Below are 26,319 nucleotides of genomic sequence, written 5' to 3'. Positions count from 1 at the left end.
ATCTCCAGGCACAAGGGGACAACTGCAGGTGTAAGTATACAATCTGTTATAATTATAGTCGGAAGTTTATGTTAGTGCAGCTGCAGAAGCAACAGCCGTTATACGAAAAAAATTTAAACAATATAAAAACATGTAATGATATTGTAATGTATAATGAATGAATGAATTAAAGCAATTGAGAATGCAATAAAATGTATCAATAAATAAATAAATAAATACATATTAAATTACAATAAATATGTCATATATATTTTACAATATTAAGTCATAACTGTTAAAAAGATAAAAGCATCTAATAATTTACTGAAATGATTATAATGGATGTTTGTCATGCAATGATACACAACATTAATGTTCATGTCATACTTTATTTATATACTAGTATTGTTTAATTCTGCTTCTTGCAGCTTGGTGAGACAGTAGAGGAGCCCCCAGTGGATGAGGGTAGTGATGAGGGAAGCACACCAGGCAGTCCTCTCGGTCCCACACCCCCACGCACAGAGGCAGATCCTGCGGAGTTCTCGCTGGAGGTTCTTGCCAGACCGTCCACTTCTGACAGGATAGGCAAGGGGATCAAGGGCAAGGGGAAGGGGAAGGTAAATATCAAACATGTCATTCATAACAATAATGTAGAATCATTTATTATCATTAATTAACATAATGTACATAATTTACAAAGAGACATCTGAAACATGTAAAAAATGTAAAATCATATCATTAACTTAATTTACATAATTAATCAACTGTAATGTTTATACTTATATTGCTTTTCTCCTGCAGGCAGTTTGCAAGGCCAAGGACTCCCCCGATACATTGCGGGCGTCAACAGAGGAAGTCATGGGCCTCCTGAAGCATGCAGTGGATAGACCCACCCCCAACCCAGCTGAAGCCTTTGGCCAGTACCTGGCGTCCGTATCTACAGCTATACACCCGCAACTGCTGAGTTCTTGGCGGCGTGAGGTTAGTACATGACCCTGTCTCCTTAACCTGTAACCTGCAACCTGTAACCTTTGTTTGTGTTAAAAATTAATTATATAGAAATTGAAATAAATAAGAAATAAATTTATTTATAACATATAGAAATCTAGATAAATAGTAAGTAACAAAAAGTAAGTAAATAAAGAAATAAAACAAAAACAAAATAAATTAATAAGTTAATATATAAATAAATACATAGATAAATTAATAATTGAATAAATAAATAAATAAATAAATAAAAAAGATATACATAATTGAGAAGAAAAAAGAATATATATATATTATTAATTTAAATGTTATAATCTTTACATGCATGTTATAGTTATATTGTTTTGATCCTGTTCCAGGCTGTGGAGATGACCAACCGCTACTTGGATCAGTCGGCCACCGAATTTCATTCCGAATGCACCAAGAACTAGACGCATGCTTCCCGAACGTTTTCAGTACATGCCGTATGCTCCTAGAATGCTTCCCGAATACTTCCCGAATACACATGGACGCCACATTCGGATGGTCGAAGAAAATTATTTTGAACATGCACAACAAATTTTTGGAGCTACCGAATGCCGTTCCGTATGCATCCGTACGGAGCCGAACAGCCAGTACGCTCCTAGAACACACCGAATGCTTCCCGAATATGATCCGTTCGCTCCCCGAACACCTAAATTCCTATTCGGAAAACAAACGGAATGGCATTCGGGCCAGTGTGATCGGGCCATTAACTGTTAGTGTTTAGCGAGAGAGACGTTGTTGCAGAGTTCTTAAACACCTTCGCATTAAAATTTACTCTACGTTTAGTATACGAACCCACTATATAAAACAAGTTTGCTTTATTTAACGACACCACTAGAGCACATTGATTTATGAATCATCGGCTATTGAATGTCAAACATTTGGTAATTGTTTTACATATATTCTTATAGAGAAAACCCACATTTTTTTTCCATTAAAAGCAAGGGATATTTTATATGCACCATCTCACAGACAGGATAGAACATAACACTGCCTTTGATATACCAGTCGTAGTGCACTAGCTGGAGCGAAAAATAGCCCAATGGGCCCACCAACGGAGATCGATCCCAGACCGATCGCGCATCAAGCGATCGCTTTACCACTGGACTACGACGAACCCAGTATTTACCAGTATCTACCAGCCTATGGCTTAACCATTAAGCCACCAAAACCGGTTATAGTGTTGTAGAGTTGTGACATATATACTGACACACAATGAAAACGCAAAAACAACTTTTCATTGCAAATAACGACAAACTATTAATGAATTGATGGATACTGTAATATGGCATTAATGACTGGTATTCATGAGATACATTCACATGGAAACATGGCCAGTTATCATCAGTAATCGAGTTGCATTCGTAATCGAAAAGTTCAACACCCCCCCCCCCCCCCCACCCCACCCCCATATCAAGGTCAGTATCTGGTGTGTCCACCAATGGCCCGTGAGCATGCGTGAAGACGACGGGGAAAGGATTGGCACAAACATCTCAAATAAGCCACAGGAAAGTTCCCCCACTCCTGCAACGCCTGTGCAAGCTTAGCGACGTTACGCGGTGGTGGCTGGTGGTGACGTACACGACGTCCTAACTTATCCCACATGTGTTCAATTGGGTTCAAATCCGGTGAAATGGCGGGCCAGTTCATAACGGTGATACCGGCTTGTTGCAGGAATGCCTGGGTAATGTTTGCAGTATGTGGACGGGCATTGTCTTGTTGAAACAGAAGGGGACCTCCTGGTCTTCGGTGACGGCGCAAAAGTGGCTGGAGAACTGGTCTTAGAATAACGTCAACATAACGCTGGGCTGTAAGGGCATCGTGGACAATGATCAGATCACTCCTAAAATCACAGTTGATTGGCCCCCCCCCCCCCCCCCAATACCATCAGACAACCGCCGCCAAACCGATCACGTTCCCTCACAGATCCGTCAGCGTACCGTTCATGGAGTCTTCTGTACACACGTGCTCTTCCATCGGCAAAGGAGACAGAGAAACGGGACTCATCTGAGAAAACAATGCTCCGGTAAAAGGCTGGTGGATGATTACCATTCTGGAGAGCAAACTGTAGTCTCGCAGCACGATGTCGCGGTATCATGATGTTACCGTTGTACGGTCGTCTGCATCTGAGTCCAACCGTTCTGAGTCGACGGATGACCGTCATCGGATGGATATGCCTTCCATGACGTCCTATCGTGTTGCTTGCTGTCGTCGCAGTTCTGAACCGGTCACGGAGGTGGTGTCGTCGAACCTGCCGATCTTGGCGTAGGGTCGTAACGGGACGTTGACCAGGTCGAGGTCGATCACGGACACTCCCGATCTGTTGATGACGTTCAACAAGTCGTCCAATAGTTGATGGATGGACGTTTAAGGTCCTAGCAACTTGGCTTTGCGAAGTCCCCCCTTGAACCATGCCCAACGCTCGCTCCCTTTGTTCTTCTCTGAGTTGTGGCATTCTTAATGTGTCGAGGAATATGACACCGTTACGTGACTTTTATGTGTCCACATACTGGCATTTCACGTGCATTGCATGCAACATGACTGAGCATGTAGTGAACGCATTTCACACCATTATTGGTGTTTCTGCTATTGTATGTGTAACGAGAACAAAACCAGGATTAAAACCCAGACAAAAGTACCAATCAATGGCTTCCTCTTATAAATTGTTAATTTAAGTCCAATAAATATATTTTTCATTAATCACAACAAAATATTGAAAAATATCTGTTTTGCGTTTCATTGTGTGTCAGTATAGTAGCAAAATAGTGCAAAATGTATTAGGCTATCATGTGTAGAGTGAAACTTGTTATAGGACCAACCTGGCAGTGTCTCCCATTGGTAAGGTGACGTCATAATTTAAAATAGCTGCCATTTAACTATTCACACTGTATCACATTTAGCAAAAGTTTGTTTTGTTTAACGACACCACTAGAGCATATTGATTTACTAATCGTCGGCTATTGGATGTCAAACATATGGCAATTTTGACATCTAGTCTTAGAAAGGAAACCCGCTACATTTTTCCATTAGTAGCAAGGGATCTTTTATATATGTACCATCCCACAGACAAGATAGCACATACCACGGCCTTTGATATACCAGTCGTGGTGCACTGGCTGAAACGAGAAATAGCCCAATGCGAGCGCTTTACCACTGGGCTACGTCTCGCCGCCTCACGTTTTGCAATGTAAGCTATAACATATTACTTCTAATGACACATTTTATACACAGTTATTAATATGTATGTGTTGCTGTTATATATTAATAATTATTTTTTAAAATATGAATATACTGAAGAAAAAAAGAAAAAAAGAAACGCGTCTAATCACAAATACACAATATATATAATAGCGAAATGGGAATGAAACTTGGCATGTTTTGCATGCCTGATTTTATCCGTGTAAAAATATTAAGTGAAATACTATAGTAAAAGGCAAATTAATTACTATTTTTGCACCGACTGTCATTTTTCTTAATTAACGATTATGTCTGTTAAATCACTTATTCATTTCTTGCCACAACATTTTTTTCATTAAAAGCAAGGTATCTTTTATATGCACCATCCCACAGACAGGATAGAACATAACACAGCCTTGTCATGTGCCACTTTTTCCAATAGTTTTGTGTTATTAATCGTAGTATCAAGACACGAACTGATTTATCAAGTGTAAAGGTAGAAGCTACAGTATGTAGTACCACTGGTTCAGCAACTTTATCACAGACAAAATACATACGTTTAACGCAGTACACATTGTAGGGCCTAATTCACAAAGGTCTGCTAGACAACAAAGCATCCTCTTTGCAAGTCTTTTAGCATTGCACTGCGAGATCGCAAAGTCGCGAGAGTTTAGTGAATTAGGCCCGTGGTCCATTTCATTGCATGCAGTTTGCATTTTCATTGTGCATCGACCATTGTTTGAAAACGGTTGCCACATGCAAGTCATTTCACCCTCCCAGTCACTATACGAGTTGTTATGAAATGTTTCCTCTCGTTCTAAGCCATCGTTTCATTTCATTTCAACTTATTTTCGTGTTTATATCCAATTAAGGTTTAAGCACGCTGTCCTGGACACACACACACACACACACACACCTCTCAGCTAAATAGGCTGTCTGTCCAGGATAGTGAGTTAGTTGTTAATGGTTAGCAAGAGAGAAGAGGGTGTATTGGTCTTACACCTACCCATTGAGTCGTTAAAACTCGCTCTGGGTGGGAGTCGATACTGGGCTGCGAACCCTGTACCTACCAGCCTTATGTCCGATGACTTAACCACGACACCACCGAGGCCGATTCTAAGCCGTCATTACGCTTGGTAGAACATGCATCTAGTGGAAAACAATAAAGTTAATTTAATGTTTCCTGCAACGCATCATTTGTAGCCTTTAAACAAATGGGTTTTGGGGTTTTTCAAATAGTCTAATACACTTTAGTTTGGTTTGCACAAATTTTCGGAATCCTTTTCACCCAAGCAGTCAGATTGTATATTGGACTTTTAAAATTTATTCTGGTCATGACGTTTTGGTTCATCTAGTAAATATCGATAACATACTGAGGGCCAACCTTCATGCATACACTCCTTCCCCCACTTCATATGCACATACACGCCCGTAACAGAATAATTCTCTGGCAATATCAGAAGTCATGTGTAGGATGGATGTGCTTAAACCTTAAGTGAATAGTTGCACGTTAAAATGTTCACCTTTTATCCATTATCTTGACCTTATGATTCAGATGAGGCATTTTAATAAACTATATATAAACTTAATGATGCAACTCCAAGTTAGCTTTACAATTATTTTTTTGTTGGTAAATATGTATACAAATATTTAACATGCATTAGTAGATGTATAGTTTCTAAAAATATATATACAGACTTGGAACGACGGTCCTGTCTGCCTTAGATTTTGAGATAGTCCTTCAAAATGTTTACATATGGTGGCCATCTTTAAATCCAATATGTCTAACATATTAGCTACTTCTTATATGCACTAGTAGATTTATAGCTCGTCAAAACACAGGTATGTGTTTTGGAATCACGGTTCTACCTGCATGTACCTTAGAATCTAAAATTTTCAATACAAATTGTGACTGACGGTAACCATTTTGAAATTCAAAATAGCAGTCGGGGGGAGAGGGGGTATATTAATTTGTTTTCAAATTTTGTTTCTAACTTGTTCCCACTACATACATCAGCTCTGCCAAGCCTCAAACCTTTTTCAAAAGTCAATGATTCCATTGACATAATATGGGCTTTTAACAACTGGGATTTTATATACACGGTATTTGTAATAAGACGCGTTTCTTTTGTTGTTCAGCATATTCGTATTTTTAAAAAATATATATTATCATCTAAAAATTTGTCATTAAAGGTAATATATTATAGATTGCACTTCTAAATGAGATACAAACAGAGGGAGAAATAGTTCATTGGCGGCCATTTTGAATTATGACGTCACATGGTCAATAGGGGACACTGTCGGGTTAGTCCTATATCCAGTTTTACTCTACACATGATGGCCTCCAACCTTTTCCTGTCCTGGAAGGAGGAGCCGGCCAAAGCCGGCACCCGTGCCCATGACAGGCGTATACTAAAGCAGCTTGCTCTGAATGTGCACGTTAATCCCTATAACATAACATAACATGATGGCCTAACTGCATGCAAAGTGACATGTTAGTGTCACATTTTGAACTATTATACCATAACTCTACTAGTCTGGAATAGCTGTTGCTGTATATGGCATTCACTCCCTATTCCCTTTGTCAGGACGAATCGCCCCTTTCCCACCCCCACCCGTCTTCCTTTAAGCCGTCATGTAAATAACAACACAAAAGAGCATAGGTACGTATATTTTTTATCATCGACTTTAATTTGATGTTAAAACATTTAGTATACCAAATGCTGACAGTCCTTAAGAGGTCATTCACAATAGTAGAAACATTAGCACATGCGTACAATCATAATTCTGGAGTAATTTGGGGAAACGGACTATTGCCAACGTGCACGTTTAAAGTTCAAACAAATATCGACGTTTTTTATGTACGATTTAAAAAAGGGGAAGGATATAACAGATGGAGGGGCATGTGTGTGGGGGGTGGGGGTGGGGTGAGGGGTGTGTGTGTGTTTACGATATGTCTCGCTTGTGAAAATATTAAAAATTATGAACGACCCGTGAAGGTGCCTGGGACCTAATTAATTAAATTCTCGCAAATTTGCGATCTCGCAGTGCAATGCTAAAAGACTTGCAAATAGGATGCTTTGTTGTCTAACAGAGCCTAAGAGAGCTTTGTGAATTAGGCCCCTGGTTAGCACAAATCTGTTTAATTAAAATTCTCTCCGTACTGTATTTCTGAATGTGACTACAAAATAGCTGCACTAAAAGTATGACTGTATGACATGAACATAAATAAAAATTATATGTGGTTTGACATCTCAATTGTTCTTTACAGTTTGGTGTTTACATTTGAATCTTCATCTTTGAGCGTGATATCGATATCTCGAACTTTTAGCATGGATACTTCTGTCGAAGTGAGCCATCTTTTGGACAGCTGATATGTTACAACAGTACAGAGACAACAGCTTAGTGTATTGCTGGTCGTTCGTATTCGGTCTCTGAAATCAAGAAATCAAGTTTTTAAAATTTAAAATTAAAACATTTGAACAGCGTGTATGATATAAATGACTGTAACATGAAATGTTATTAACTGCTTGTATCGCCAGATAATGGTCCATTATTAGCTGTATCTATTTCCTGTGTATTTACGCAAAAATAAAGAAGCGTCGAATCGGTGCCGTAAGAACAGCAGAGACTGATGGTGGGGTTTGGGGTCGGGGCTGTGCCCACTACTAGAGGCTGTTACCCCCAACTAGAGAATATCCCTCCACCATTCTAGATAGCGTCCCCACGTGGCTGCCTAATTATTGGAACACTGGCGTAGGAAGGGGGGAAGGGAGGGGGGGGGGGCAATTTTGTAGCAGCAGCGATGGTTTTTATATATTTATACATATTTGCATGTTTATGTTTATGTGTGTGCGCGCGCGCGTGTGTGTGTGTGTGTGTGTGTGCGTGTGTGCGTGTGCGCGTGTGCGCGCCCCACTTTTTGGCACTTTCCTACGCCCGTGTGTATCTTACAGGCCTACACACTCTTGATCTTAAAAGGACCGAAGCAAATAGTTCGGGATAACGGTGGTTTGTGATAAACATTATACTAGTAGTTGGTGATGGACATTATGACATGGGACAGTTTTTGGATTTCGAGATATCCTGCGCTCGTGAAATGATAATAGAGTTCGAGATAAATAATGATTAACAATAAATAAGTGTTATTAAGACAACAACACGTCTGGCAATACGTACGTGTACCACTCCACCGCCATAATGAGTCCTATGTTGGCCGGGGACATGTTGAGAGATGACAGCAGGATCAACAGAGTCACAATGCTAGCACTCGGCACGAACGGAATGGCCAACGAACCGGCCGTTGCCAGTATTCTGAAAGTAAACAGAACCACACATACAAATGCACAAGGCTCAGAACACATGGCGTGGATCCCCATGTCTAGGTGACATTTCATCTATAAATAACAATTTAAATATCAACCAATTACACTTCGCCTTTTATTGCGTTATTGGGGACCATACAAATTCTAAAAATATCGGGCGAGACTATTTGTGTAATAGGCGACCTTGTTGGTCTATTTCAACATTAAAAAAACAGGGGGAAAATTTCAGTAATAAACTCTGAATTGTATACTAGTATAAACAGATTTTATGGCTATACCATCACGGGTTTTTTTCGTCTCGAAACGCACTTTATATAAAAATTTATATTGAAATTAGTTTCCTGCATACTTCGTAATTCACCCGAATAATTTCGTATACCCTCGGCATAATCCCGAATGTTTTCAAATTCTTTTCAAATCACTGGCATGATTTTGCAAGTAAGGTTTTGATTGGTCGAATGAAAGGTCAACTGGACATGAGCTCCAACGGGATGCTGTTAGATCCACAGGTAATAGTAAACAGGTTCGGTACAGTTGTTTCCGTTTCCTTTTGTTGGAACATAGACGTCTGACAAGTGAAACAGCCCATCCAATCACAGAAGACGTTACAATCTTACCCTATCATTAAATATCTCCCAGCATCCAGGCTCCCCTCTGTTTGGCCAATGTAAATATCAGGTCTGACAAGTGAAATACCCCACCCAATCACAGAAGACGTTACAATCTTACGCTATCATTAAATATCTCCCAGCATCCAAGCTTCCCTCTGTTTGGCCAATGTAAATAGCTGCCAGAGTAATGAACAAACAGCTACCATCTCGATTCAGAGTTGCGGCGAAAGGCACAACAAATCGAGAAACTTTCTTGTCAACATGGTTTTTTCCTTCTAAACACACAAGCATGTCCGGTATTGCCACAGCTCTGAAACAAAATACATAATTATTTTGTAACATTTACACGTCAACTTGTTGATCATAACAATGGTATATTATGCGTCTATCTTCGTGAAAATGTAATAATGGAATTATGAAATATTCCTAATTTCGGGCTATTCAATTTTATACAAATAAATTTTGGATCTTAATGTATTATCACGCAGCACAGGTTAAATAGTCTCGCATATCTACTTATACCCATTTTGCCCCCACCATTATCCCATCAAATACTTTTTTGATCGCAAAATAACTATCAGGAATCGCCTTTTGTGAGCATTTGACAGCAGTCACTGATCTTTGTAAAATTTTCATTGGTGAAAGCATGAACAAGTTTTTTAAGTTCTCGTTAGTTAGTACATTTAGATACATTATGGAGTTGACCCCAATCAACCTCTACTCACTAATAAAACTGAAAAGAATGTGCAACTTAGGCGCAAATTCCGCTTGTCCGTCATCCGTACATGCGTATACGTATACGTAGTCCACAAGGGGTGGGGCGTAGCCCAGTGGTAATGCGCTCGCATGATGCGCGGTCGGTCTGAGATCGATCCCCGTCGGTAGGTCCGTTGGGCTATTTCCCGTTCCAGCCAGTGCACGACTGGTATATCAAAGGTGGATGGTGTATATGAAAGATCTCTTGCTACTAATGGAAAAATGTAGCGGATTTCCTCTCTAAAACTTTATGTCAAAATTACTAAATGTTTGACATCTAATAGCCGATGATTAATAAATCAATGTGCTCTAGTGGTGTCGTTAAGAAAACAATGCACAGAGTGACTGGATACGCACACGCGTATGAAAGTCGGAATAAATGGAATCTACTCAACCCTTTTGCAAAGATAGTTATTGATGCGTATTACACATTACGTATACATATACGCATGCGGATTACGGTACGGACAAATAGAATTTGCGCCTTAAACGTACGTGCTTGGAGGCGCAAAGGCGGTCATCATTGGACGGAAGCACGAAAAGTAGAATTTGAGTGGATTTCGGCGTAAAAACAGGAAATACATGCACTGGACGAACATGAGCTGGTGTATGGCTACCCCAACAGTGACGGTCAGGACGAACATGCCCAGACTCTTGAATGTGTTGTCGATCTCGCTCGCTTTGGCAATCGAGGCTGCAATCAGACTGGCTACACCCACTGGAGTATACCTGGAAAACGATTCGGCATGAGCCTATATATAATAGTCTCAGGACAACTTCCGGTACAGAATATCTAATTGTTAAAAGGGACTATCCTGAGTCTCCAGCTCAAACAAGACTTCCGTTCCCCAAACAAAATAACAACTGTCTTACTTTAACATGTTTTAAATGTGGCCGAGTGCATAAAGCACCCTCACACAAAAAAACTACACAAGTTCGATCTCGATTATATTCTTTAATCCATGATGATAGTATATAGACAATGTATATGATAATGGAGAGTTGGCCCCAAACGTCTTTCTCTCTTGCCAGATATTCTCTCACTCCGTGTCTCTCTGTCTCTCAGTGAACTGTCTTTCACCCCAGTCACTCTGATAACATCACACACACCTGACCAATACTGGCAGACCATTGCTGTCCTGGGTTCCTTAAGATAACCCCAGTGACAGTGTTTACCATATATTAATGTCCCAAGTGTCTTGGAGGAATTTCCCAAGTACCTTAAGTCTAAACAAAGAGAAATAAACCTCAGACGCCTTAGTGGTGTTTATGCATGTTTAGTATAATAACACATTATGCTGGGTGCTTTAGTTGAATCCCTCACATAAATATAGCGCATTATCAAACCTTTTAAAATGGCTAGAAACTCACGATAGTTCCCTCAGAAATAACAAAACAGCAACCATACTAAAATAGTGAAATATTCGTGATTTCAAAGAATGGATGAGAATAATGGAAAATTACTGAAAACAAGATGGATAGGGGTTTTGTTTTGAAAAGCGTATCTCGCATAAAAGAATACTTAATTTTGTTTTACAAGTATTCTAGATTAAATCGGTTTGGTGTCCATATCTGATGACATGCTTAAGGAATGATAATGGAATCTTGCTTTTCAGATGACAGTTTTGACATTCAACACATTTACTCTCACACGTGATAAAAATTCCGATTGTTTTGTTAATCTTATTTTGAATCATAAGATATCCCCGTTAAAGGAAGGGACAATTAAGGCATTTGGCCTGGTATGCATATTCAACGATATATAATGCACATTATTGCTTAATATCAACAAGTATAATAGTATAGTTAATTAATAAAACGGTTAAATGTGACGGCTATTATATATAACGGGCGCAGCCATTTTGTACCATCTCAGTGAGTACGCCCTTTGGTGAGCTGGTGGTTACGTAATACTTAACGCGTAACGTCAGGAATGAGCCTTAGAATTAGAGAAACACAATCTACCTGGTTTTTGCGGGATGATAAATAGTCATACATTGCAATTTTCTGTAATAATACACATCCCAGTAAGCCAGCAATAAATATATCCAGCACTATATATATTATTTTTCAATACAAAATAAAATACCATTGTCAAAGTGGCTACACAACAAGTCGAAATAATTAACAAAGTTTTGTCCATGCATTAACTTACGTACTGAAATGATACACGGAGTGTTTTTTTAGTTAAGTGGTCTATGCTGTGAGTTGCTTCTACCTGTGATTCCTGATTGGCAGGTGTGTATTTGATTGGTAACCAGACGAGCCAATTAATTGACGCTGTCTAGACACAAAAATACATACCGGTATTGTGGAATATTACCTGTCGCCCCTAAAATGGTAATGGACATGGTTTATTACTGTAAATAGTTCTGTAAAACTATTGATTAAGTAGACTTTTCCATCTAAAACCACAGAACTGACCAATTAGGTAGTCCCAAAGAAAAGAAAATTATCACTTGGGTATTGTAGGTTGTCGTTTTTGCTCCAACGTAGCATATCAATAGGCCTAATAGTGTACATTTTTCCTTTGGATTATTTAACAGAGAAAAATACTATAACCCCATTTTGTTCCGTTAATGCAACTTGAAATATATTTAGTTAAATAGTTTATTATATTATTATGTCATTTATGCTGTTTTACAAGTCAGGTTGATCAAAGAGAAGCGCCTTGTCGAAAATTACTGCTTTTGTTTACACTGTACATACAGGAGATGGTCAGGAGCTGACGTCACTTCGTTCCAAGCTATACCACCGGACGTCACAAAAACTAAACAAAATGGCTGCCCCCAGTTAGCAAGAATAATGATGTTTTTTTATTAACTCTAAAATTACGCGTTTTTCATTTGCTAAAGTGTCAGTATGTGTTGGTGGTCCGGGTATGCATCTTTCCAACACATAAGGCTCTTGTTGGAGTTGACCCTACCTTTAACTTAGAAAGCAAAGTGACTCATTGAGCCTTTGGAATGCGCGACAGCAATCAGCAATGCTGCCGCCAAATATTGTTGCAAAATATTTATCTGCAACGGCATTTTTATCATTATTTGGTATTTACTTTGTTATTAATTGTACTAAATTGCCGTTGCAAAATTATTTCAGTTTCCTCCTAAGACTTCAGCTTAACAACCAGCTTAACCAATTACCACACAATCCAGTGAAGTACTTGGATCATGATCTCGCACGTTGACTGGAAGAACTTCAGAAATGGCTGACCAATGTCTTTGCATTTTGACGCAGCCATTCCCAAAACCGTGGAAGCAATTATTAACCCTGAAATTAATCGAAAACCGTACTGTACTGTTCAACAATAACACGTGATTAAGAAGTATAATTATATACGATTTAAAATTAAAACGCAGTACTTAGTGTATAAAAATACAACTTACCAAGAATATTTGTACCGGAATTTGTGCCAAGACTACGCGTGTATACTTGCACGGATTCGTTAACAAAACCACCGGTCATGTTAGTAACAACCAGTCGTTCTGTGATGGTGTACTTAGTTTGTGACTGCTGAAAACATGCAGCCACCAGATTGTCCGGAAACAGGTTTCTGAAACAAAGTATAAACTAACTCATGTATATTCATGTATTTTGGATTAAAATAAAGTTTTTGAAAAGGTGGGATTTTTTGTTTTGTTTTTAAAGTGGCCTTCTAATTATGTTTAATTAAAAATATTTGTATTACTTTTATTTGTAATTTGTCAAACCTACTATACACAAAGTGCATGTACTAGTATTATATGCAGTCTTGTCAAGTAAAATATTCATATGAACGATCCCTTGCTGCCAATGCAAAAAGAATGTAGAGGGTGTCTTGCCCTGTGACCCATGTATAAGAGATACGTTTCTATATACTTAGTTCTGGAATGCATCTTTTTACTCGCATACGTATAATTAAATTTGTTTTGTTTAACGACACCACTAGAGCACATTGATGTCAAACATTTGGTAATTTCATATGTACAATTATTCACCATGTAAATCTCTACAACGAACTACAGATCCAGCAGCAGACGACATGCGCTACTTTTTGACAGCGCCAGTCTCACCAGACCCAGACCCACACCTACACCTAAGACATCTGTGAATCTCGTGTTTTGTTACCTTATTAGATCCGCAAAGATGTCCTGGGTTTGAAGATTCTGCGTGTTAGGTCGTGTTACGTCTGACGAGATTTCCTGGCCGCTGCCTGGAAGGAAAATCACTTTTATTTTTAATACCATAACTTGCATGTGATGCTATATTAATAACTATCAACTTATAATTAAGAAATTCGAGTTGTTTTATTTCATGTTGGGGCTGATACATTTTAAAAAATATACATTACTAATACCAATCAGTATAATATTAACACTGTGGTGAGTTTTCTTGTCTCTTTTTTCGGATACATTTTCGTACTGATATCCATTTATCATTCATGAACGCTATCCTGGATACACGCATCATGTTATGTCTAAACTATCTGTCAAGGGCCCTCGTTCCACGAAGCGATTTTAGCACTAAGATCACCTTAGTGCATAAGGTAGCTATACACATAAGGTGATCTTAGGACTAAGATCGCAGAGAACGGTTAGTAAAAGACGAGTCTTTTGTAGTGGCCTTAACCCCCCCCCCCCCCCCCCCCCCCCCCCCCCCCCCACCTCTTAAAGGGACTGTCCTGAGTTTGTTCCAATTCTTAAGAAGCTGCCGACTAACAAAGGCTTTTTAACGACTATAATTACATAGTAAATATATTGTTTCTGCATCAGTGACTATATATTACATGTGTTTGTGATCGTCCTAGTGTTTGGGCTGGGTCAAACTTCATTTTATTTCCTAATATATGTTTTTTCGTAAGTACGAATTTTTGTTTGAGTCCAAATCCAGTTTGAATTATATACAAACAGTAGAACGATCAAAACACACTGAATGTACAGACACCGATATTCTAAATAAGAATCTGTGTAATTTATTTCTGAGCTGAGTGTGTTCTAAAATGGACGCAAAAATAGTATTTCATTGTTATTCTCCCCCCAAAAAAACAAACAACAACAACCCCCCCCCCCCCCCCAAAAAAAAAAAACCACACCCCAAAACCCCCAAACAAACAAAATTAAAAACCTTTCACTTTTCTTCTTACGTCAAACCAAACTGAAATTATTTTTAAAAAAACTAAAATCTTTTTGTAGGAGGATGGAACGGACCATAGGTTGTAATTTTAGTTCTTACAAAATTACCATGACAGAAAGTCAGAACAGTCTCTTTTAAAAATGACTGTTTTGGAGTGTGTACTCAACTACGATGTAATAAACACTACATCACCGACGTCTGCAGATAACGGGACTATGACACCATCCATATTTCAAATACAAGTAGATACACTATGTACGTTCCTTGAACCTTTATCGACAAGTTTTGTTTAACGAAACCACTGGAGCACATTGATATATGAATCACTGGCTATCAGTAGCAAGAGATCTTTTATATGCACCATCCCACAGCCATGTCCTGGATAGCACATACCGCGGCCTTTGACATACCAGTCGTGGTGCACTAGTCGAACATAAATTAAACTATCGAGAAAGGGCACCATGTATAACGACCGCCTGTCTTAAAAAAACGATGACAATGTTTGTTAGTTTTTACATTATTACTCACCTGGTTGGATTATTATACCGACAATCAAAGCCAATATCGCCCCAACAGCGTTTGTTACCAGAATGTATGCAAGCGCGATGGCGCTGATTCGACCATTGCATTTTGGGTCCAGGGAAGCACTACCTGAAAATAAATCTTATAATCAACAAGTCTTTTGCATAATAATAAAAAAAAATGGAATATAAAATGAACAAAGATCGGTTTATAAAATATTAAACTCACTTATTCAGAAGTTTTATATTTCTTCTCTCATCCTGTAATTCAGTTTCCAACAATGTAGGGGCAATGTTACTTAGCTCCTTTATTTTCGTATTAATTTGATTTTCGTGCTTATATAAATATAAGATATATAAGATTCAAGCACGCTTTCCTGGGCACACACCTCAACTATCTGATCTGTCTGTCCAGGACAGTGGGTTAATGGTTCTTTGTTAGTGATCAGTTAATGTAGTGACCGTTAAAACTCACTCTAGGTGAGAGCCGGTACCGGGAAGCGAACGCAGTATCTACCAGTCTCAAACCCGATGGCTTAACTACTACACTACCAATACCAGTTTTCTTCTGTGTTCTTCCCGGCCTCGGTGGTGTCGTGGTCAAGCCATCGGACATAAGGCTGGTATGTATTGGGTTCGCAGCCTGGTACCAGCTCCCACCCAGGGCGAGTTTTAGCGACTCAATGAGTAGGTGTAAGGCCACTACACCCTATTCTTTCTCACTAACCACTAACCCAGATAGCTGAGGTGTGTTCCTAGGTCAGTGTGCTTGAACCTTAATTGGATATAAGCGCGAAAATAAGTTGAAATGAAATATGTTCTTATTGGACGAATACAATCGCTTCGTTCGATCAGTGTTTGGCAAGTCTAGTCAGCGCATTTCATTTAGGACATGTCAATGCCTTACTTGGTCATGACGGGTTATGCAAAATGAAATGGGATACCTGATTTTTTTTTTTAATTCATTAAAAATAATAAATAAAAATAATAAAAAAGAAATAATAATAATAAAAAAATAGCAAATTTTCAGTTTTCGAAGGCCTATATTAAACACATTCAAATTTATTCTGTTTAACACAAACTGAAAAGATGTTAAATACGTTCAGTGTTCAGTGTATCTATGGATCTGAGCTGATCCAACGACGTGAACTTTACCATTGGTTAACTTGTAGGGGCAATGTTACCTAACTTCTTTATTTTCATATCAGTTTGATTTTCGTGCTTATATATCTAAAGAAAAGATTTAAGCACGCTTTCCTGGGCACACACCTCAGCTATCTGACCTGTCTGTCCATACCTGAAATAACACTGCTGATGATCAGAGGCAGAATCGTGGCTTTGAGCATGCGCATATACAGTTCTCCGGGTAGACCTAGTGGAGAAAAGAAAAAGTCAAACATTAATTTGTATGTCTGTAGTAATTCTTTCCAGTGTAATAACCACCGTTAGAGCACGAAATAATTAATTTTAATTACCATTTGTCCAAACAGTGTCAACCTAAACACGATTTTTTAAATGACTTATAATTGTACGGGTCATTCACAATATCCAGAGTTTGCTTTTTAAGGTGCGCAGGTGTGATCGCGCTCGACAGCGCACGTACTTTCAATCTGACGAGTGTGAAAAACAGCGCACGTAAAATAGATGTGTCCTTTTATTAAAACAATAAACATTGAAAACATGGCAGTGGCTTCCATGCAGTCGTTAAACTGGTATTTCTCTTTGTTGAACAAATCGGGAAATACTGGTTTAATAGACAATTTTTCACTCGCCTTAGCATTTTGAGGTGTGCGATTTTCCACTCGCCTATAATTTTCAAAAACCAAGGACTGAATATCCAATATACCAGCGTATCTCTGTGCATATTTGGAGCGAGGCGTAACCCAGTGGGAAAGCGCTCGCTTGATGCGCGGTCGGTTTGGGATCGATCCCTGTCAGTGGGCCCATTGGGATATTTCTCGCTCAAGCTAGTGTACCACTACTGGTATATCAAAGGCCGTGGTATGTGCTATCCTGTCTATGGGATGGGGCATATAAAAGATCCCTTACCGCTACTGTAAAAGAGTAGCCCATGAAGTGACGACAGTGGCTTTCCTCCCTTAATATTTGTGTGGTCCTTAATCATATGTCCGACGCCATATAACCGTAAATAAAATGTGCTGAATGCGTCGTTAAATAAATTTCCTTCCTTCCTTCATATGCATATGTGTCTTTTTTCCGTTTTATTTTAACAAAGCCACACAGTTATTTCAAAACGTACCTAATGAACGAAATCAAGTTGGATACGTTTTTTTTTTTTTTTTTTTTTAAACTATAACCTATTTACGACCCTAGCGCTTGTATGTGCGTCACATAGAAATCGGTTTTAGGTTAAGTTACACGTCACGGAGTAATCGGTTTCAGGTTAAGTTACACGTCACGGAGTAATCGGTTTCAGGTTAAGTTACACGTCACGGAGTAATCGGTTTCAGGTTAAGTTACACGTCACGGAGTAATCGGTTTCAGGTTAAGTTACACGTCACGGAGTAATCGATTTCGATTGTGCTCTTTTGATTGGATGAAATAGCTATGGCGACCAGGGGCCGCTTGTTCAAACGTTAGTTAGCTTAACCAGTGTTCAACAAAAACATGTAAAGCCAAAGACTGAATAAGTATAAGTACTAATTAAAAACAAAATGTTGAAACTTGATTTAGAACAGCCAAAGATATATCCATTCATGATAAAATCTAAAGTTAATTTTGTATTTGTGCAAAAATAATTAAAAAGAAAATATTAGACTGACCCATGATTAATTTATCTATGCTTTGAACAACTAGGACCTTGCATTATCAAAAACAGCGAATGGTGTTCTCACCAGTGTGTGTGTAAGAACATCAGATATCCACGTCCACTCTATAGGCATACGGGTTCCTATTTCTGTAGGAGCAGACTGGTTTTTACCCGAATTAAACAAAAATTCCCGAATCTGAATAACATAATTTATTCATATTAGCATTTACTGCCAAACAGATATATGGGGTTACAAACGAATCACTATTTTTTGCGGGTACAATGATGGAAATGCATGGTGAAAAGGTATCCGAATAGCACATTTTGCCCGAATATCTCTATCGATTTTGCCCAAATCTGAGGATTTGCTCCAGCACTAAGGGTGTGTGTGTGTGGGGGGGGGGGGGGGGCAGTTCCACTCCACCCCCGCCCCCTGTACGCTTATGGTCCACTCCATCTTCGAGGAACCTGAATGTTAAGAAGACGATCGCTTGCTAGACTTAAAATAATGTGATTGAATAGGATATGGTTAAAACAAGTCATGTTGTTTGCGAGTGCTTGACTCTGAATATGAATAAGCGCTAATATATATCTGTATGGGGAATGGCAGGTGTGTAGCACGGATAGCCACAAGAGACAAGCACCTATCGCGGTTGGAGAGACAAGGACTGGGATGTGGAGATGGACAGCGAAAGAAGCTGAAAGATAGGAGTTGCCAGATCGGGAAGGAAAAGGAAAGGGGGCAGTGGGATAAAAATAAAAAATAAAAATATATGTATATGTGTGTGTGTGTGTGTGTGTGTGTGTGTGTGTGTGTGTGTATGTGTATGTGTATGTGTATGTATGTATGTGTATGTGTATGTATGTATGTGTATGTGTATGTGTATGTGTGTGTGTGTGTGTGTGTGTGTGTGTGTGTGTGTATGTGTATGTGTATGTGTATGTGTATGTGTATGTGTGTGTGTGTGTGTGTATGTGTATGTGTATGTATGTATGTGTATGTGTATGTGTATGTATGTATGTGTATATGTATGTGTATGTGTATGTGTGTGTGTGTGTGTGTATGTGTGTGTATGTGTATGTGTATGTGTATGTGTATGTGTATGTGTATGTGTATGTGTATGTATGTGTATGTGTATGTGTATGTGTATGTGTATGTGTATATGTATATGTGTATGTGTATGTATATGTGTATGTGTATGTGTATGTATGTGTATATGTATATGTATATGTATATGTATATGTATATGTATATGTATATATCTGTACATCAAAAAATAACTTTGACGTAGAACTACCAATTTGAACATCAAAACCATTAACGTATTCCATGTCATATCTTTGTACAAAGCAGAGTTCAAAAAGGTGAAGAAAGGGGGTAAGTATAAGTTTGAGGTGGGCGGAATTTGCAATAAAATGTGTGTGTGTTTTTATAGTAAGTCGGGTGCAATGAAGTCTTTAGAGGTTACTATAGGGTGCTAGTAAGTTAGATCAGTATCATCGAGTGTCTTTTAGATTCTAGAGTGAATTGTAGAGATCTAGCTTATTTGTTTATCCACTCACTAAAAATATTTGCTTTCGTTTTAAAAACAGTTTCCCTCGTCCTAATAACAGTTTTATTGAAATAAATATATTTACCATTTATTGTGTACAATATAATATTATATAGTTTGCCAAGTCTCTTGCGAAACACCGATATTTGTGCAAACGGAGAAACAGCATGGAGTAACGTAACATAAACACTGTAACTAAACAGTTGTTCTGCTTTTAAGCAAACATAATGAACCACAGCATTGTGTAAACTGATGTAGCGAATACATATATAGGTATTCAGGAAGTACGCAATGGCGTAGTCCTATTTTTTTTAAACTTTATTTGTTCGTGATCTCGCCACCTGAGACATGTACAGCTGGGGTAACCCTACATCCTGATCCAAAACATTACGGACGTTTTCCGCTTTTTAACATCCTTAGGGTGCATACCACCAAATCAACAGGGGCCTCGCTTGGGATTTCCAGGTGGTACGCAGACTTTTTCGGCAATGGAATAAAACGCTATTGCTTTACGTCCCGCCCCATGTTGGATTGAATAGAAGGTGTTGAATTTGTGATCGAGGGTTGGTGTGGAAGGGTGTTGCCCGTGTGTCCGTGCGTGCGCGTGCGTGTGTGTATTTATTTATTTATTTATTTATTTATTTGAATGTGGTGTTGTAAATTAAAATTGCCATTTTAGTCCAGCAGGAAAATGTGATTTTTCTCAAAAGTCGAAATTGGTGTATAACGGGTTTTTTTATTGTTGATTTTGTTTAATGACATATCTCAGAACATAAATCTGGGTCGTGTTATTCTTCCTAGTTGCGCTAGTGGGTTAATTTGCTAGTTTCATAGATATAAAACAGGAAGCGTCTTTAAATACTACAATAGTCCGAACACATGTTAGTACCCCTGTGTTTGCTGTTCATCACCATGGTGCAAGGGTGGCAACATTAGACATGAGACAAGACAAGACCAGACTTTATTTACACTCGGGCCGTTACACAACGGCATAGGAGGAATATATACATAAATATTTTGTTATATACACGTGACAAGATGGTTGACAGTAAATAAATTAATTACAATACATTCACAAACACATACACAGACACATACAATCACGCACATCAATATATTATGTAATAATACAGATATTTAATACAGATATACGGGTATCCAAGTACTTATAAACGAATAGATTGTTAAACTTGTATATGGTGCAGTGGATAATGATAGTATTTTGTTAAATATGTTTGGTTTTGATGGTGTTTGTAGTCAAGGGCGTTTGAATTCATTAGTTATTATATTTATGAAATATGATAATTTCTTTAGGGTACTAATTCGTTTATTCTCCATTAGTTCTCTAAATTTATAAGTACTTGGTCGCGTATAATAATATGAGTGTAGCAACTGAACTCTTGAATTATGGAAAAAATGGCAAATGAAAAGAATAATGGAACTCGTCGCCAATGTCCATTACTGTGGCTTCAAACTTGAAATTTGAAACTCTATGACGAGGCATTCAGACCGTCAAACGACAGCAATTAATAATGAGGTACAATGGATATTTACATTGACATGATGACAACAGTAGTTCTTTGATGAATATAAAACCCTATCACTTATGTCCTTAAAACGTTTTATATCGTCCTAACCAGTGCCCCACTACTGGTACTGTTCTGTCTGTGGGAAAGTGCATATAAAAGATGGAAAATGTAGAATGTTTTCTCTAACACGTGTCAAAATTACCAAATGTTTGACATCGAGCAGCTAATGATTAATAAACCAATGTGTTCTGGTAGTTTCATTAAACAAATCAAAACTTTAACTTCACATTTTAAAAACATGTTCAGTAGCATTGACCTGTGACATTTATTCATATGTTGTTTTCATTCTGAGTAAGACTATAATTGTTGTTAAAAGCTGTATCCTAAAGGTGTATCCTTAAGCTGTATCCTAATCGGCCGAGAGCGACACGAGCGATGCGAGCGTGCAGTTAGGATGCGGCAGTTGAAATCAATGATTTCTAAAATAATCGCTCGCGGCCGGTTAGGATACAGCTTAAAGCTGTATCCTAACCGGCCGCGAGCGACGCGAGCGATGCGAGCGATTATTTTAGAAATCATTGATTTCAATTGCCGCATCCTAACCGCACGCGTGCGACGCGACAGATAAATATGTCGCGTCGCACGCGCCAGGTTAGGATATGATAACTGAAATCAATGTTTTCAAAAATAATTGCTCGCATCGCTCGCGTCGCCCGCGGCCGGTTAGGATACAGCTTAACCGGACCGAGCGAAGCGAGCGATTATTTTAGAAATCATTGATTTCAGTTGCCGTATCCTAACCGCACGCGTTCGGCGCGACAGATAAATCGACAGTTGCCATGAGCTTCGTCAGTAGCTTCATAGGAGATGTGAATCTCTAGCGACTAACGTACATATTTTGTATCAGATGGTAAAATGGCTGCGAAAAACGGTCTACTAAAGTTTACATTGAACAGGTTTAAGACCAAAAGCAGTGAAATATTAACTTACACGAAGTTTCTGGATCCGCCCGTCAAGGCAAAATTAAAAGATTCGTACAATAAAATTAACTTAAATGGAATGTGTTTGCTACTTTTAACAATTAGAATTATAGTTAAATATTCACGCAGATGTCCAGTGGTGTTTAATTCTCCACATGTATAAGTATTTAAAATTTAATAAAATATGCCTCCCCTTCCCCCTAAAACAACAACAAAACCCCTACCTCACATGGTGTCCTCCCATTTTGCCTACAACCCACTTTGCCTACACTCAGTTTGCCTACAACCCACTTTGCCTACACTCAATATGAAAAGATGCCATCCCCAGTTAAAAGTGGAGCATTCCATGTATGTATAAAAATAACATGACAAAATAATATGACAAACACATATTTTATTATAAAAACGATTAACATTACACAACAAAAACAATTAAACTATAAAATGACCTCACAAATATTAAACAAATATTTTGTTAAGTTGAACTTTAATCCTATATCAAAGAATCATGAAGGCCATTTCACTTTGATCACATATTAAAGATCACAGTATGGGATCATTGGACTAATACTAATCACCATAAAGAGCATGAAATCACCTTTGTGCAACTAAACCCCAATTACATTACTTATGTTCATTATAATCTTAATTGTTTATGTAATACAATATTTTTATATTGGTTTGAGACACAAAATAATAGGGATTGTCCCACTTTGAACTGGGGATGTCACTTTTTCACACTGTAGACAAACTGAGTGTAGACATACTGGGTTGTAGGCAAAATGGGTGTAGGCAAAGTGGATTGTAGGCACAATGGGTGTAGGATAAGTGGGTTGTAGGCACAATGGGGGTAGGCAAACTGAGTGTAGGCATACTGGGTTGTAGGCAAAGTGGGTGTAGGCAAAGTGGGTTGTAGGCAGAATGGGTGTAGGCAGAATGGGTGTAGGCAGAGTGGGTTGTAGGCAGAATGGGTGTAGGCAAAGTGGGTTGTAGGCAAATTGGGTTGTAGGCAGAATGGGTGTAGGTAAAGTGGGTTGTAGGCAGAATGGGAGGGAACCCCTCACACAGACCTTTATCATAGCTCTATTGTTCTCTTATCGTTTCATTAGAAAAATACAGGCGTACAACTATTAATCAATGTTACATGTCTATCCACAAATTATTTATTTATTTATATATTTATTTATATAACGCCGTGACCTTATTTCTTATTTTATTTATATTATTTTATTTATTTATTTGATTATATTTCTTTTAAAAATGAATTTTGATGCACTTACGTCCTTCTGGCTCTCACACGACGATATGTTGATTTTACCCAAATTAAAGTTGATTTTACCAAGATTAAAGTCGATTTTTCCAACATTAAAGTTGATTTTACCAATATTAAAGTTGATCAATCTGCTCTAGTGGTGTCATTAAACAAAACAAACAAACGTTTTGTAATTATATTTTGGATGTCGTTTTAGTGTTCGTTCGTGCAGTAGTGTTATATAAAATGAAACAAATTTATGATAAAAATTGAACCTAGAATATGTAAGATGTTTGTATTGACTTCATACACTGTTCAGGGGCGGGATGTAGCCCAGTGGTAAAGTACCCGCTTGATACGCAGTCGCTTTAGGATCGATCCCCGTCGTTAAACCCATTGGGCTGTTTCTCGTTTCAGCCAATGTACCACGACTGATATATCAAAGGCCGTGATATGTACTATGCTGTCTGTGGGATGGTGCATATAACACATCCATTGTTACTAATGGAACAATGTAGCGAGTTTCCTCTCTAATACTATATGTTTAAGGGGGCCATCCATAATTTTCAACATTTTCAAAAGTATACAAAGAGTACACTTTTGACCACCGTTCCAGCGCTGAACATGGGTGCCAAATCATACCATCGTATTGCATTACATTATCATAGCCCTGTAATGCAATTGGCTGCAAGCATATGGCAAAATGATGTAAAAAATATAATCAAATGATAATGCTCTTTCTTGCACGGTGCTTGAACCTTAATTGAATATAGGCACGTTAATATGTTATCATATCATATTTCTTGCACGGGTACTCGAGTCCTATAAACGGACTCGAGTCTTGCTAGACTCGGTCCGTGCCCTGGTACTAGAGTACTCGTGGAGACTCGTGCTTTATATAGTTTGCGGTGCTTGGTTTTTTAAATTATTATGAAGAACATTATTTATATATTTAATTTTATACTTCAAAATTCGACGGATCTCTTTAAATATACTTTTATGACCTTACCTGTCCATAATATGGCTTCCTCGGATGGCTCTGCCAACCGGACGAGAAACCCAACGACAAAACCGACACCTACTCCGGCCAGACTTAGAATGAGCAGCAGATTGTCTTTAATGCACCCAGTGAAGCTGCACGACCTTCTGCCATTTGTCCTTGTGTCTGCAACTTTATCATCCCCGCCATCACGGTCACGAGAAGAGTCATTCATCTCGGCTTTTTTTTTTTCACTGTGTGTTGGTGGTTGTTGTAAAATGTCGGTCGCTGAAGAGCAGGTGATTCAAGGTCGCGTGAAAGACAAGATGATGGTTCAAGGGAGCATGCACCTACTGTTTGTTCTCTTCAGTTTGCATGTGTATGTGTATACATATATTATGTACATATACATAAAATCGGGTCCACTGTCCGCGCCTGTCTAATCTTTAATACATAGGTGTATATATATGGGTATAAGAACTCCAAAGTAAATATAGGTTTTAGATGCATGTAATTCTAGTAAGCCGAAGAAAGGTTCTGATATTTTTCGGTGAAATTAAAGGAAAGGAATGAGAGGTTAAAGTGATAAACCCTAGTTTTTAAACACCACAGTGTATTTTTCACTATTTGAGCAGTTTGTGATAACTGAAATCAGAGATTACTTAGATTTTATTGTTTAGGTTATCGTTTCCGTACATCCGAAGTATTTCTGGTCATCCTCGTATTTGCAATACCACGAAATGCATTTTTCATAGTTTTAAAAACACACATACCTCTGAGAAGTAACGGTTATGGAGACGAGCTCTAGCTAGTCCCTTTATCTACACTGACTCTTGTTTCACTCTATTGTAACTTTATCCAGATGTGTTACAGGTTTGTAGATTAACCAAACCTAGGGTCTATTTTCACGGACTGAAACTAGGGTCTGCGATTTTAATGACATATATTCAAAAACTATTAAAATTTCGATCATAATGTTCTTGAACAGGGATGGCTGTCCCTCCCACTTGAGGTTAAAGAAACCTCATCAGGGGTACATGATATATTTCGAAGAGCCAAAGAGACATTAAACGTGCAGAGAATGCGACAAATATGAACATGTATATATAGCAAAATCAAAATGAAAAATATACATGTATATGATTTTTTAAAAACAGATTGTTTTATGCTTTATAATGGTTATTTAATGGTGCATATAGTTTATTGTAATAATAAAATAAACCAATAAAAATGACCAAGACATGAATACGAGAGACTACAACGACATCTCCCAAGCCGACCTTTAGGAGAAGATTCGGAAACACTGCTACAGAAAATGCGAGAGGAACCCCACAGTTGCATTCTTGACTGAATTCCAGCCAGTGCGCCACGACTGGTATATCAAAGGCCGTGGCATGTGCTATCCTGTCTGTAGAATAGTGCATATAAAAGATCCCTTGCTACTAATGGGAAAATGTAGCGGATTTCCTTTCTAAGACTATATGTTAGAATTACCAAATGTTTGACATCCAATAGCCGATGATTAATACATCAATGTGCTTTAATGGTATCGTTAAACAAAAGAAACGTCTTCTTTTTTCTTGACAGAAATACGTTGAACCACATAAGCGTACGAGATGAGGGGCAGGAGGGCGTAGGAGCAACTGACCCCTAGTGCTGGAGCAAAATCTCAAATTTGAGCAAAAATGTTACAGATATTCGGGCAAAATTACCTTTAAAAATAAGTACCATGTATTGCCATCATTCTACCTTGAAAATTAGTTG

General features: G+C 38.3%; 1 protein-coding gene across 1 annotated transcript; it reads right to left on the bottom strand.

Moving 5' to 3' along the window:
* Positions 1-6,829: 6,829 nt before the first annotated feature.
* On the bottom strand, positions 6,830-24,795 carry LOC121382187 (excitatory amino acid transporter-like). Its single transcript, XM_041511709.1, has 10 exons — positions 24,586-24,795; positions 16,790-16,864; positions 15,500-15,622; positions 13,967-14,051; positions 13,246-13,412; positions 13,003-13,129; positions 10,355-10,588; positions 9,222-9,413; positions 8,347-8,481; positions 6,830-7,601 (listed from the first exon to the last, which is right to left on the bottom strand). Exons 1-10 carry the CDS (start codon positions 24,788-24,790, stop codon positions 7,433-7,435), a joined length of 1,512 nt encoding a protein of 503 aa, XP_041367643.1. The 5' UTR covers positions 24,791-24,795; the 3' UTR covers positions 6,830-7,432.
* Positions 24,796-26,319: the final 1,524 nt, after the last annotated feature.

The sequence above is a fragment of the Gigantopelta aegis genome, chromosome 9 (genome assembly GCF_016097555.1).
Source record: "Gigantopelta aegis isolate Gae_Host chromosome 9, Gae_host_genome, whole genome shotgun sequence".
Classification (NCBI taxonomy): Eukaryota; Metazoa; Mollusca; class Gastropoda; order Neomphalida; family Peltospiridae; genus Gigantopelta; species Gigantopelta aegis.
The sequence above is the reverse complement of the archived record's forward strand: the minus strand, read 5'-3'. Positions and strand labels throughout refer to the sequence as shown.